The sequence below is a fragment of the Bombina bombina genome, chromosome 1, assembly GCF_027579735.1.
Source record: "Bombina bombina isolate aBomBom1 chromosome 1, aBomBom1.pri, whole genome shotgun sequence".
Classification (NCBI taxonomy): domain Eukaryota; kingdom Metazoa; phylum Chordata; class Amphibia; order Anura; family Bombinatoridae; genus Bombina; species Bombina bombina.
In genome coordinates, this window is record NC_069499.1 from 847536006 (window position 1) to 847552258 (window position 16253).

General features: G+C 37.1%; 1 protein-coding gene across 1 annotated transcript in view; it reads right to left on the reverse strand.

Annotated features, from left to right (window-relative positions):
- LOC128661312 (uncharacterized) overlaps nucleotides 1-16253 on the reverse strand; it is a 178010-nt gene that overhangs the window by 141869 nt on the left and 19888 nt on the right. Inside the window, exons 8-9 of the mRNA XM_053715583.1 lie at nucleotides 8854-8946; nucleotides 4768-5871 (exon numbers count right to left, since the gene is read on the reverse strand). Coding sequence (XP_053571558.1) covers nucleotides 4768-5871; nucleotides 8854-8946 — 1197 coding nt within the window. The remainder of the gene's footprint in view (nucleotides 1-4767; nucleotides 5872-8853; nucleotides 8947-16253) is intronic.

Sequence of the window (16253 nt, forward strand, 5' to 3'; positions counted from 1 at the left end):
CATATTAAAAAGTTGTAATTTGTACAAAATGTGTTAGTCTTGAAGTATATAGTACATTTGAAGTAAGAAATATTGTTGAATGGGTAGTTTTATTTAAAACTATAGTGACCAATCTCTAACAGATCAAAAAGGTTAAAACCTATACAGAGAACATTAAAAGATAAAAAGATCTAACATTTAATACAGTGATTTGAAACACTTTATAGACACAAATGTTCCTGCATTACTATAAAGAAGTTAGTTTTACAATACTGTAGATCACTTCCGAACATATTTCAAAGTAAACCATTTTAATAAAAAACTGAAAAACAATAATAGAGGGGAAGGTTTAGTACAGAAAGATGAGACTTGTTAAAAATGAGAACTATAGAAACGAAGGAGAGAAAACATAATTTATGCTTACTTGATAAATTCCTTTCTCCTGTAGTGTAGTCAGTCCACGGGTCATCCATTACTTATGGGATATTAACTCCTCCCCAACAGGAAGTGCAAGAGGATCACCCAAGCAGAGCTGCTATATAGCTCCTCCCCTCTACATCACACCCAGTCATTCGACCGAAACCAAACGAGAAAGGAGAAACTATAGGGTGCAGTGGTGACTGGAGTTTAATTTAATTTTAGACCTGCCATAAAAACAGGGCGGGCCGTGGACTGACTACACTACAGGAGAAAGGAATTTATCAGGTAAGCATAAATTATGTTTTCTCCTGTTAAGTGTAGTCAGTCCACGGGTCATCCATTACTTATGGGATACCAATACCAAAGCTAGAAGTACACGGATGACGGGAGGGACAGGCAGGCTCTTTATACGGAAGGAACCACTGCCTGAAGAACCTTTCTCCCAAAAACAGCCTCAGAAGAAGCAAAAGTGTCAAATTTGTCAAATTTGTAAAAAGTATGAAGAGAAGACCAAGTTGCAGCCTTGCAAATCTGTTCAACAGAGGCCTCATTCTTAAAGGCCCACGTGGAAGCCACAGCTCTCGTAGAATGAGCTGTAATTCTGTCAGGAGGCTGCTGTCCAGCAGTCTCATAGGCTAAACGTATTATGCTACGAAGCCAAAAGGAGAGAGAGGTAGTGGATGCTTTTTGACCTCTCCTTTGTCCAGAATAAACTACAAACAGGGAAGATGTTTGGCGAAAATCTTTAGTTGCCTGTAAATAAAATTTCAAGGCACGGACTACGTCTAGATTGTGCAGAAGTCTTTCCTTCTTTGAAGAAGGGTTAGGGCACAATGATGGAACAACAATCTCTTGATTGATATTCTTTCCTCTCACACATCCTATCTATTAGTTGGGTGCAAGAGAATGACTGGGTGTGACGTAGAGGGGAGGAGCTATATAGCAGCTCTGCTTGGGTGATCCTCTTGCACTTCCTGTTGGGGAGGAGTTAATATCCCATAAGTAATGGATGACCCGTGGACTGACTACACTTAACAGGAGAAAACACAAATGTCTGGGAGCTGGAGAACTATGGAATTTTATTTACAGGCAACTAAAGATTTTCGCCAAACATCTTCCCTGTTTGTAGTTTATTCTGGACAAAGGAGAGGTCAAAAAGCATCCACTACCTCTCTCTCCTTTTGGCTTCGTAGCATAATACGTTTAGCCTATGAGACTGCTGGACAGCTCTAGAGGGGGATAGAAATACTGTAAAACACAGTAACTATTGCACATGATTAATACTTGATAATATTTTTAACTTGGGTTTTAACTTGTTTACCTAAACACACTTCTTGGACAGTGAGAAGTACCACTGATTTGGAATTTATAATCTTAGATTAGCATTATCTATAACTGTGACACACAAACTATAGCCAGGGACCACATCTGTTCTTGTGTGTCCCACAGCCCTACTAACAAGGAAACAGACATCAAGGATACTGAAAGATACTGAAATTATAGTCAAATTTGATTTTGATTTAAAAAGGAACACAAGTCAAAATTAAATTTTCATTATTCAGATAGAGCAGCAATTTGAAACTACTTTCCAATTTACTTCCATTAACAAAATGTGCACAGTCTTTTTATATGTAAACTTTGAGTCACCAGCTACTACTGAGCATGTACAAGAATTCACAGAATAAAAACGTATATGCATTTGTGATTGGCTAATCGCTATAGACATAACTTTAAAATTGTCAGAAAAAATATTCTACTACTCATTTGAAGTTCAGACTAAGTGCTATTGCATTGTCTTGTTATCATGCACTTGTTGATTATGCATAGCTACTGGTCCTTTGGTCCTTTAAAGGATTATCTTTAACATAAATAGCCACCAGTCAATGCTACCATTAGTGTGAGATATATATATATATATATATATATATATATATATATATATATATATATATATGTGTGTTTGTGTGTGTGTGTGTGTGTATGTGTTTATGTGATGTTTTTAATTTTTTATGAACCAGTGTATACTTTCATTTGTGTTTTATCAGACGGATATACAGGAAAGTTTTCCTCTGTGAAAAGCACAATTGGGCTAATCTCAGGTGGTAAACAGGCCAAAGAACAAGCCACTGGGCTGTTGTTCAATCCAGGTAGATTGCTTCTCTTTCCATTTATATTATGACCCTGGGGAAAGTCTCCCAAAGGCAGTGCTTGATAAATGTGTTTAAAAATTAGGAGCCTGTAAGAATATTTAGGAGCCAGCAATATTTTTAGGAGCCAGCAATATTTTTAGGAGCCAGACCGTTGGATTTGTATATAGACATATGGAGAATAGCTCAAAAAGTTAGGAGCCAGGGGTAAAATTCTAGGAGCCAGTGGCTCCCAGGTTTGTCGAGCCCTGCCCTAAGGGTGATGGGGGAAAAGAGACTTCTTGCCCAATGTGCTTAGAGGAATATGGCTGCACCTCACTGACAAGGGTGAAACAATCGTCTGGGGGTTGCCATGTTCAGAGGACGATTGTTGCCTGGTATTTTCGGGACTAGACTGACCTTGTTAGGTGGGATCAGACTGATATACTTCAGGAAAGTTTTCCATTGTGAAAAGCACAAGTGGGCTATAAGAAGCTACTCCCAGGTAGTAACCAGGCCAGAGAACAAGCTACTGATCTGTTGTTCGGTCCTAGAAGATTGCTTCTCTTTCCATTTATAAATTTGTGTTTTAACAATTTAGCTCTATACTAAAGGTTGATAGTCAATACCTGCATTATTTAATCCTAAAATCAACTATGGATTAAAGTCTAATTCTGCATTCATAGAACTTAAATTTTCACACTTGAAAGGGACTTCTAATAATGATTTATCTTAAAGGCACAGTGAAGTCAATTGTATATATGTAAAAAATACATTAGCAATTAAAGGGACAGTCTAGTATTAATTAAACTTTCATTATTCAGATAGGACTTTTAATTTTAATCAACTTTCCAATTTACTTTTATCATCAAATTTGCTTTTTTCTCTTGGTATTCTTAGTTTAAACTAAACATAGGTAGGCTCATATGCTAATTTCTAAGCCTTTGAGGGCTGCCTATTATCACATGCTTTTTAAATCTCTTTTCAACACAAAGAGACAGAAAGTACACGTGGGCCATATAGATAACACTGTGTTCCGGCACAGGGAGTTATTTAAGATCTAGCACAAAACAATGCTAAATGCAAGACAATAGATAATAAACAGTCACAGTTATGTGATCAGGGGGCTGGAAGAAGGTTCCTAGATACAAGGTAATCACAGAGGTAAAAAGTATATTAATATAACTGTGTTGGTTTAATCAAAACTGGGGAATGGGTAATAAAGGGATTATTTATCTTTTAAAACAATAACAATTCGATGGTAGACTGTCCCTTTAAGCAGTGAATTACAAAATAAATATCATATTAAATCATTTAAATCTGCCCCTTTGTTAGTATAATATGTAGGGGTTCACATATGTAGCGCAGTCCAGGAATAAGCCAGTTGAAAACTTTTTATTTTGGTAATTTAAGTGCACATTAAAATATTTTTATAAATGCAGAACATAGATAACTAATTAAGCTCTGAGTTGCCGAAAAAAATAAATCTTTTCTAACAATTTTAACTCCCTGTTAACAAAATGTGTTGCGTTTTGCCATTTCAAAGCAGTCCAGAAATACATCTTTTGCTATAGCCAATTAGCGCTAAACTTAAATATCCTCCTATTCTGGTCAAACCAATCACTATGTGGCATGTTTTAGTGCAAATAATGGTGCTACATACTTAACACATTGTATGCATTGCTAGTCTCTATTCGAGGCAATTTTCTAAGCTAAATAACAGAAAAGGTATGCACAATAAATAATAAAACGGTGTCCTGCAGTTAAAAAAAAAAAAGTCTTTAAATAATACAAATATAAGGCTCTTTCTGAACATGAAAGTTTTGTAACCGTTTTAATACAAAATGTGAAGACGGTGATGAGATTTGAAATACTAAATATTGATTTATCTGACACAAACAATAAAGTGCTTAGAGCCGTTCTTAATGGATTGTGTTTAAGGCCTTAATACAATGTTCCCCAAGAAGCAAGCTCAGACTCAATAAGCAGATTGAGTGATTGGAAGCTAGCCCAAATTTATTTTGAACTCTTCTGTATGTATTTTCTTATCTAAAGAAAAAAAATTGCACTGCTAGCAAAATCTCACATTCTGAACATGCAAGGATTTTTTATATTTTATGTATAACAATCTTTGCAAAACTAACAACATATTTCTCCACAGTCAATGCATGCAAATTCATTTTCTGGTACGTTTTATCATCCCTGAATCTCAAACAAAATACATCTCAATTTCAAAATGTGCATATTGGTTTATCTCCCATATGAAATCTCTGATGCTTAAAAAGACTTGCTTTCTGTGTGAAGCATTTACCGCAATCCGCACACACAAATGGTTTTTCTCCTGTGTGTATTATTTTATGAATAACCAGCACTCCATTAGTTGCAAAACATTTTCCACAGTCAGTGCACACAAATGGCTTTTCTCCTGTGTGGCGTCTCTTATGCATAACAAGCGCTGAATTACTTGTAAAGCTTTTCCCGCACTCGGAGCACACAAATGGTTTTTCTCCTGTGTGTGACCTCATATGTATTACAAACCCTGAATGGCTAGCAAAAGATTTCTCACACTCCGCACATGAAAATGGCTTTACTCCTGTGTGTTTTCGCTTATGTTTAGCAAGTTCTGAGCTGCTAACAAAACATTTGTTACACTCAGAGCATGCAAACGGCTTCTCTCCTGTGTGTATTCTCTTATGGATAACAAGCACTGATCCGCTAGAAAATGATTTCCCACAGTCGGAACATGTATAGGATTTTTCTCCTGTATGAATTTTCTTATGAGAATTAAGATTTGAACTACGACTGAAGCACTTCCCACAGTCAGCACATGTATACGATTTTTCCCCTGTATGAATTGTCATGTGAGCATTAAGACTTGAGTTACGAGTGAAACATTTTCCACAGTCTGAACATTTGAATGGTTTTTCTCCTGTGTGAGTTCTTTGATGTCTGATAAGATCGGACTTAACAAAACATTTGCCACAATCAGAACATACAAATTTTTTTCCGTTCCTGCGGTATTTCCGATGTCTAAAACGATTTGATTTCTGACTTGAATAATGGCCAGACCTACAAGTTGATTTACCATCTAACTTTTCACCATCTTTACTGCATTTAGAATGCTTTGCTGACAATTTTTTACGAGAGCCCTGTGGTTTTGCACATACTTGGTGGATTTTATTAGCATAATCACTCGGATAACCAGTTGTGGCAGGTCCCTTAAGACTTTTGCTTGGTGTACTTGGGAAATGATTATTTGTCTCCTGAGAACAGTATTTTCCAAAGTTATCTTTCATCACAAAAGATGCTTGATTGTGGGACAGTCTATTGCTGTCTGTGAATAAATCTGTTGGAGAGAAATATGACAGACATTTATGATGTATGTGATAACACACTTATTTAACCCAATAATTATACTCTGTGTATATAAAATAGCCCAAACAATATACAATACTGACAGACAGACTCATCATTGATGGGTTACTTGATATACTTAGTATATTTAGCAAAGGTCGATCTACCTAAAGTTGTTGCCAATCAAATTTTTGTATACTACAAGAAAACATCATCTATAATGTGGTAGAAAATAAATATTCCACCTCTCTTTATAAGTAAAAAAGGTAACTTCCTTCTTAAAAAGGGACAGTGTACTGTATTTCCACCCCCTTAATGCATTTCCAATGACTTTTCATACTAGCTGCAAAGTATAAAATGTGAGAAATTGCTTAGATTTATTTTTGTATATAAAATAGCGGTCATTAAAATGTGTTGAGCTTGCAGGGAAATGTCCTTATTTTATCACTTTCTGTACATACACATGCTTCTTTAAATTATCTTTTAATACTAAAGCCTAATACTTAAAGAGAACAAATGAAAATTAATATTTTATTGCTGTTCTCTCCTACCTCCCACTGGCAGAGTAATTTCTTCTGCTGGCTATGTTTACACAGCTTGTCTATAGCCAATACTAAAATATAGAAACTTTTAGTATAGGAAGGAATACCACCAGCAAAATCATCTATTTCAAATGCTTTTTATAAAAGGAGCTATTTGTAAACAGTTTAATACACTCCAGCAAGTAAAATTGATCACTGGGAACAAATTAAAGGGGAAAAAAATCTTAGGGTAAACTGTCCCTTTAAATTCTTAAATCTATATATGATTAGTTTAATTTTAATGGGGTACTGTGTGAACTCTTTGTTCTTTGAGCCTAAAAGGGATACAACTGCACGGGCCAAAACATGCTTCTCTTATAAAGAAAAGAAAATAAATGTAAAATGTATTGTACTACTAATTAGCTTATGTACCCCTCCATAGACTAAACAGAGCATGCACCAACCTAAAAATCTTCTACATGTGCATGCAAGCGGGTTCAAACCCTGTGGCATATACAGCGGGTGGTACATCAGCTGACTTGTCTATTTAGCATGGGTATAAAATAATCCATATATTAACCCCTTAATGACCACAGCACTTTTCCATCCGTTTGGGACCAAGGCTATTTTTAAATTTTTGCGGTGTTTGTGTTTAGCTGTAATTTTCCTCTTACTCATTTACTGTACCCACACATATTATATACCGTTTTTCTCTGCATTAAATGGACTTTCAAAAGATACCATTATTTTCATCATATCTTATAATTTACTAATAAATTTTTTTATAAAATATGAGGAAAAATTTGAAAAAAAAACACACTTTTTCTAACTTTGACCCCCAAAATCGGTTACACATCTACAACCACCAAAAAATACCCATGCTAAATAGTTTCAAAATTTTGTCCTGACTTTAGAAATACCCAATGTTTACATGTTCTTTGTTTTTTTTTTGCAAGTTATAGGGCCATAAATACAAGTAGCACTTTGCTATTTCCAAACCACTTTTTTTTTCTCGAGATTAGCGCTAGTTACTTTGGAACACTAATATCTTTCAGGAATCCCTGAATATCCATTGGCATGTATATATTTTTTTAGAAGACATCCCAAAGTATTGATCTAGGCCCATTTTGGTATATTTCATGCCACCATTTTCACCGCCAAATGCGATCAAATAAAAAAAAATTGTTCACTTTATCACAATTTTTTTCACAAACTTTAGGTTTCTCACTGAAATTATTACAACAACTTATGCAATTATGGAATAAATGGTTGTAAATGCTTCTCTGGGATCCCCTTTGTTCAGAAATAGCAGACATATATGGCTTTGGCTTTGATTTTGGTATTTAGAAGGCTGCTAAATGCCAATGCGCACCACACGTGTATTATACCCAGCAGTGAAGGGGTTAATTAGGGAGCATGTAGGGAGCTTCTACGGTTAATTTTAGCTGTAGTGTAGTAGAGAACCCCAAGTATTGATCTAGGCCCATTTTGGTATATTTCATGCCACCATTTCACCGCCAAATGCGATCAAATTAAAAAAACAAATTTTTCACAATTTTAGGTTTCTCGCTGAAATTATTTACTAACAGCTTGTGCAATTATGGCACAAACGGTTGTAAATGCTTCTCTGGGATCCCCTTTGTTCAGAAATAGCAGACATATATGACTTTGGCTTTGCTTTTTGGTAATTAGAAGGCCGCTAAATGCTGCTGCGCATCACATATGTATTATGGCTAGCAGTGAAGGGGTTAATTAGGTAGCTTGTAGGGCGCTTGCAGGGTTAATTTTAGCTTTAGTGTAGAGATCAGCCTCCCATCTGACACATCACACACCCCCCCTCCCAAACAGCTTCCTCCTTCCCTCACCCACCCCACAATTGTCCCCACCATCTTAAGTACTGGCAGAAAGTCTGCCAGTACTAAAATAAAAAGGTATCTTTTTGTTTTTTGTATTATTTTTTCCCCCCACTATTCACTTAAAATTTTCTGTAATGTAGCGGTTTCCACACTCTTCCTCCCCGTGCTCCCCCCCCCCGTGCACGTGGGCACGCCCCGTGCATCCCCCTCCACGATCCCGCCCCCCTCCACATCCCAAGGGCCATAGATGGCCGCCACATGCCTGCCACACAGGCTCCCACCCACCAACGAAGATAGCCATTGATGTCTCTCTGCATCGGATGGCTAAAAAAAGGTTATTGCAGGATGCCTCAATATCGAGGCATCACTGCAATAATCGGAAAGCAGCTGGAAGCGAGCAGGATCGCTTCCAGCTGCTTTCCAGACCGAGGACGTGCAGGGTACGTCCTTGGTTGTTAACTGACTTTTTTTAGAGGACGTACCCTGCACGTCCTCGGTCGTTAAGGGGTTACTGCTGTAATAAAAATAATGCAGTTTCTTTTGTAGGTTATTTTTATGCGAGCCATTAATACATTTCTTATCTTGATTATTACTCACCTGTGCTAGAGTTTATGTGAGTTTCATGCTCAGACTGAACCATATCATATGACTCGTCCTCTTCCTCAATTTTTGTTACAATCATAGGTTCTCCTGTATAAATGTATTGAAAATGCTTAAACAATATATGTTCTCAAAACTGAAAATTTATCTTTCTTGATTCAAAACAGGTTTTTTTAATTTACATGCGAAAAAATCCAAATGAACCCGTTTACTACTAAGCCACTTGACATACCTGTGTTTTTGCAATTAGAACACTTTGCATTAAAATGTCACTTTCAGAGCTTCGGTGTAAAGGTATTTACACAAGGACATATTTTTTTCAGCACACCAAGCACTTTTAGAAAACAACTTTAGTTTATAAATCAACAACAAATTACACTGCACTATGACATTAGCTGATTTTGGTATTATTTTCTTTAGAACATACTGTAATCAGCAGTGTGGGAATCATTTTCTAAATATTTAAAACACACACACAAGGTTCCATATTTAGCATGAGTTCATTCATAAAAAAAAAAAAAAAAAAAACATAATTTATGTAAGAATTTACCTGATAAATTAATTTCTTTCATATTGGCAAGAGTCCATGAGCTAGTGACGTATGGGATATACAATCCTACCAGGAGGGGCAAAGTTTCCCAAACCTCAAAATGCCTATAAAATACACCCCTCACCACATCCACAATTCAGTTTAACGAATAGCCAAGAAGTGGGTGATAAAGAAAGGAGTAAAAAAGCATCAACAAAGGAATTGGAATAATTGTGCTTTATACAAAAAAAAATCATAACCACCATAAAAAGGGTGGGCCTCATGGACTCTTGCCAATATGAAAGAAATTAATTTATCAGGTAAATTCTTACATAAATTATGTTTTCTTTCATGTAATTGGCAAGAGTCCATGAGCTAGTGACGTATGGGATAGCAATACCCAAGATGTGGAACTCCACGCAAGAGTCACTAGAGAGGGAGGGATAAAAAATAAAGACAGCCAATTCCGCTGAAAAAATTAATCTACAACCCAAAACATAAGTTTTAATCTTATAATGGAAAAGAAAAAAACTAAAATTATAAGCAGAAGAATCAAACTGAAACAGCTGCCTGAAGAACTTTTCTACCAAAAACTGCTTCTGAAGAAGAAAAAACATCAAAAATGGTAGAATTTAGTAAATGTATGCAAAGAAGACCAAGTTGCTGCTTTGCAAATCTGATCAACTGAAGCTTCATTCTTAAAAGCCCAGGAAGTGGAAACTGACCTAGTAGAATGAGCTGTAATCCTCTGAGGCGGGGATTTACCTGACTCCAAATAAGCGTGATGAATCAAAAGCTTTAACCAAGATGCCAAAGAAATGGCAAAAGCCTTCTGACCTTTCCTAGAACCAGAAAAGATAATAAATAGACTAGAAGTCTTCCTGAAAACTTTAGTAGCTTCAACATAATATTTCAAAGCTCTCACCACATTCAAAGAATGTAAAGATCTTTCCAAAGAATTCTTAGGATGGGGACACAAAGAAGGGACAACAATTTCCCTACTAATGTTGGAATTCACAACTTTAGGTAAGAATTTAAATGAAGTCCGCAGAACTGCCTTATCCTGATGCAAAATCAGAAAAGGAGACTCACAAGAAAGAGCAGATAATTTAGAAAATCTTCTAGCAGAAGAGATGGCCAAAAGGAACAACACTTTCCAAGAAAGTAATTTAATGTCCAAAGAATGCATAGGCTCAAACGGAGGAGCCTGTAAAGCCTTCAAAACCAAATTAAGACTCCAAGGAGGAGAGCCCAGAGGCAGAACTTTTTTTCACTTTCTGCAATGAGATTTTTTTTAGTGAAAACATTTTTGCAGCTCATTTTTAAATAAAATTTTAAATTAGGCAGTTACACTTAAGCACACGTTTAATTGCAATGTGTTGATTAACTGGAGAACAAAGCAATTTAAAAAAAAGTTTTATAATATAGTACAGTAGTTGAAAATTGAATTGCAAATTAGATGCAGCAAAAAAAAAAAAGTCTCTTGAATAGTTTTTTTTCCCTATTATCTTGGTCTAATATAGAAATCTACTACATATTCAAACACTTTGCTCTGGGTGCATTGTGATAAGGAAAACTTACACTGTGCAGCCAGAGCACAGCGCTGTTTGAAGAAAACAGCCTGACGTGGAGCAGTGCTGCAAAGTTAAATGTCTAACCGTTCCTGCATGTGTCCTGTTCTTTCTGCAGACATGATGCATACACTGTATGTTCTGCCTTGGGGGAGGAGAGATTGATTTAATGACAGGCTTGATACGAACCAAAGCCTGTACAAAACAATGAATATCAGGAAGTTTAGCAATTTTTCTGTGGAATAAAACAGAAAGAGCAGAGATTTGTCCTTTCAAGGAACTTGCAGACAAACCCTTATCCAAACCATCCTGAAGTAACTGTAAAATTCTAGGAATTCTAAAAGAATGCCAAGAGAATTTATGAGAAGAACACCATGAAATGTAAGTCTTCCAAACTCGATAATAAATCTTTCTAGAAACAGATTTACGAGCTTGCAACATAGTATTAATCACTGAGTCAAAGAAACCTCTATGACTAAGCACTAAGCGTTCAATTTCCATACCTTCAAATTTAATGATTTGAGATCCTGATGGAAAAACGGACCTTGAGATAGGTCTGGCCTTAGTGGAAGTGGCCATGGTTGGCAACTGGACATCCAAACAAGATCCGCATACCAAAACCTGTGAGCCCATGCTGGAGCCACCAGCAGCACAAACGATTGCTCCATGATGATCTTGGAAATCACTCTTGGAAGAAGAACTAGAGGCGGAAAAATATAGGCAGGTTGATAACTCCAGGGAAGTGTCAATGCATCCACTGCTTCCGTCTGAGGATCCCTGGATCTGGACAGGTACCTGGGAAGTTTCTTGTTTAGATGAGATGCCATCAGATCTATTTCTGGAAGCCCCCACATCTGAACAATTTGAAAAAACACATCTGGGTGAAGAGACCACTCTCCCGGATGTAAAGTTTGACGACTGAGATAATCCGCTTCCCAATTGTCTATACCTGGGATATGGACCGCAGAAATTAGACAGGAGCTGGATTCTGCCCAAACAAGTATCCGGGATACTTCTTTCATAGCCTGAGGACTGCGAGTCCCACCCTGATGACTGACATATGCCACAGTTGTGACATTGTCCGTCTGAAAACAAATAAATGGCTCGCTCTTCAATAGAGGCCAAAACTGAAGAGCTTTGAGAATCGCACAGAGTTCCAAAATATTGATTGGTAATCTCGTCTCGAGATTTCCAAACCCCTTGTGCTGTCAGAGATCCCCAGACAGCTCCCCATCTGTTGTGATCACAGTCCAGGTTGGACAAACAAAAGAGGCCCCTTGAACTATACAATGGTGATCTAACCACCAAGTCAGAGATAGTCGAACATTGGGATTTAAGGATATTAATTGTGATATCCTTGTATAATCCCTGCACCACTGGTTCAGCATACAAAGCTGAAGAGGTCTCATGTGAAAACGAGCAAAGGGGATTGCGTCCAATGCTGCAGTCATGAGACCTAAAACCTCCATGCACATAGCTACTGAAGGGAATGACTGAGACTGAAGGTTCCGACAGGCTGCAACCAATTTCAGACGTCTCTCGTCTGTTAGAGATAAAGTCATGGATACTGAATCTATCTGGAAACCTAAAAAGGTTACCCTTGTCTGAGGAATCAAATAACTTTTTGGTAAATTGATCCTCCAACCATGTCTTTGAAGAAACAACACTAGTTGATTCGTGTGAGATTCTGCAGAACGTAAAGACTGAGCAAGTACCAAGATATCGTCCAAATAAGGAAACGCTGCAATACCCCGGCTCTCTGATTACAGAGAGTAGGGCACCGAAAACCTTTGAAAAGATCCTTGGAGCTGTCGCTAGGCCAAAAGGAAGAGCAAAAAATTGGTAATGCTGGTCTAGAAAAGAGAATCTCAGGAACTGATAGTGATCTGGATGAATCAGGATATGAAGATATGCATCCTGTAAGTCTATTGTGGACATATAATGCCCTTGCTGAACAAAAGGCAGAATAGTCCTTATAGTCACCATTTTGAATGTTGGTACTCTTACATAACGATTCAAGACTTTTAGATCCAGAACTGCTCTGAATGATTTGAATAAAACCCCAGACCCTGTTCCTGAAAAGGAACTGGCACGATTACCCCAGATAACTCCAGGTCTGAAACACACTTCAGGAAAGCATGTGCTTTCTCTGGGTTCACTGGAATGCGTGAGAGAAAGAAACTTCTCACAGGAGGTCTTACTCTGAAACCTATTCTGTACCCCTGAGAGACAATGTTCTGAATCCAATGATTTTGGACTGAATTTATCCAAACATCCTTAAAAAAATGTAATCTGCCCCCTACCAGCTGAGCTGGAATGAGGGCCGCACCTTCATGCGGACTTGGGGGCTGGTTTAGATCTCTTAAATGGCTTGGATTTATTCCAGATTGAGGAAGGCTTCCAATTGGAGACAGATTCCTTAGGGGAAGGATTAGGTTTCTGTTCCTTATTTTGTCAAAAGGAACGAAAACGGTTAGAAGCTTTAAATTTACACTTAGATTTTTTAACCTGAGGCAAAAAAGCTCTCTTCCCCCAGTGACAGTTGAAATTATAGAATCCAACTGAGAACCAAATAATTTATTACCTTGGAAAAATAGAGAGATAGCAATGTCGATTTAGAAGTCATATCAGCATTCCAAGATTTAAGCCATAAAGCTCTTTTAGCTAAAATAGCTAAAGACATATATCTAACATCAATTCTGATGATATAAAAAATGGCATCACAAATTAAATTATTAGCATGTTGAATTAATTTAACAATGCTAGACATTATGATCTGATACTTGTTGTGCTAAAGTTTCCAACCAAAAAGTTGAGGCAGCTGCAACATCAGCCAAAGAAATAGCAGGCCTAAGAAGATGGCCTGAACATAAATAAGTTGTACAAATAGAAATTACCACTGGCGCTTATAAAATAATAAGCTAGGAATTACACTCCCATAACAAAGTGTGACTTATCTAAGTGTATTAGTATAAAGAATTTTCTTGCGTGAATCAAATCAGTGTAAAAATTTATATATATAGATAAAAATATCTATAGGTGTGTGTCAATGAATACAATAGGTGAGTCTTTGTAGGCAGACGGTATATCTGGTGTTCAAAATTTTTTTTTTTTTTTTAGAAAATAAATGAGATAAATAAGTCTGTGTATACAGACAATATAAAAGATGTCCATAAATAGTGTCCGTTAACCTTTTAACGCTGTTATGCCGTTCTATTCCGTCATATTTATACTGGGCTTTAAAGCCGTTATGACGGAATAGAACGTCATAACAAACGGCTGTCCTGAAGCCTTCTGTGCTTCAAGGACTTGATCGCGGTCTGGAGGGCGTTCCTAGGGTTGTAGGGACGCCCCCCAGATGCGATCCAATAATTGAAATCTCGCGATCGTATGCACGATCGCATAGTTTCAATTTGTCTACATCGGAACAGGTGTTCCGATGTAGACACTTTAACCCTGTCACGAAAGGGTTAAATAAGAAAACAGGTTGGATGGATAGGTCTGTATTTATAAATAGTGTCCGTGAATATAAACGATGTCCTTGGAATAAAGATAGATGTGATAGATAAGTCTGTATTTGCAGGCAATATGTATGGTGTCCGTAAATAAAGAAGATAGATATGATAGATAAAAATTACCTTATTTAATAAACTTAAGAGATAAACTTATGGCATTAAAAATGTGATCTCAAATGAATTAGAACATAGGGACGTCTCCCTATAAGCAAGTAGGTTTTTGGTCAATTGGCCTTACAAAAAATTGGCAATAAAAGTATAAAACTTGATCAATATAGCCACTTGGTGTGTGGCTTCTCTGCTTATACGTGCCGAAGCAGAATCCTAACAGCTGCATTATAACATCTTGTTAAAGATCATCTATACTTTCACACGCATTACATCCAGCGTGCACCCTCACAGCCTATCAAAAGAGAGGTGTGATTTCCAACAACCAATAGCATCGGAGGCTTGTTTTTTGTATTAAGCCGCGAAAGATTACAACACACAAGGACGCTCAAAGAAGCGGTACATCGGCTCAGAAGTGTTTCCGATCCTCAACAGACATTTGTAAAGTACCTTACGGTTTGCATAATATGACTGTCATACACACCAAGCGGCTATATTGATCAAGTTTTATACTTTTATTGCCAATTTTTTGTAAGGCCAGTTGACCAAAAACCTACTTGCTTATAGGGAGACGTCCCTATGTTCTAATTCATTTGAGATCAAATTTTTAACATTTTTAATGCCATAAGTTTATGTCTTAAAGTGAATGTAAAGTCACCTCTAGTGCTTAACACAATATTGTGAAGCAATTCAATTAAGGGGGACTTTAATTCATCAATGTTCCCAATTTTATTATTAAATCTTAAATTTTACCTTTTTATCTCAGTTTTCGGGCTGCGCTTCCTCCGCCTGCCATACTGTCCCTCCTTAGTGCAATGATTGACAGCTAATCTTGCTAATCCGCTTTTTACCCCCGTGGCGTTCAACCCCTTTTCAGAAACGTCATGGGCCTCTTCAGCGCATGCGTTATTTTTATCCACCTTCAGATGCAATGCGCGTTCACGGGACGCGCAATTCAACAATCTATGCAATCTAATTGGTCAGTGGGAACACACCTTCTAAATAAACTGACCAATTGGCTATCAAAGTTGACAAGCATAATGATTCATCTATGGCAGACAAGTACCAATGTAAGATTGTTTTGCATTACAGGATAGAAATGGTGGTTATTTTTGTCTTTAATTTATCACTTATCTTTTGCTAGGCAGACATTTAAATTGCAAAAAGAGGCAAATAGGGCTTTTAGTTTAAATATAATCCTTATATTGAAATGAGGCGTAATAGCCCGGTGTTTGAGTGAGAATGCCATTGTCTCACAGTGGGTCCTGATGGCAACATATGACATTTGTTTTCCGGTCTTGTGTTCTCCATGTAGCTAAAGGGCTTCCAATTTCATTTAACAGCCAGGAGCAAGCAGAAAACACAGGAGCAAGCAGAAATGCACGTAAGGGGTTATAATCTTTGGTTGCTCCGTAAACACTATAGCGGAGATGCTGCTGCTCTCGACGATATAATAGCACTCAATGAATGTAGTAATTCATTCATTGAATACTATTTGTTATTTACAATATTGCGGGGTTTGACGCCTGCGCAGTTCCACGATCGTGAACACGCTTTACAAGGAGAACAGGAAGTTGGTTTGGGGAGAGGTCGGCAGGGAAAAGGTAGAGATTTTAAAATAAATATATTTTAATAATGAAGGATATATTACAAAAAAAATAGCGACTACATTAA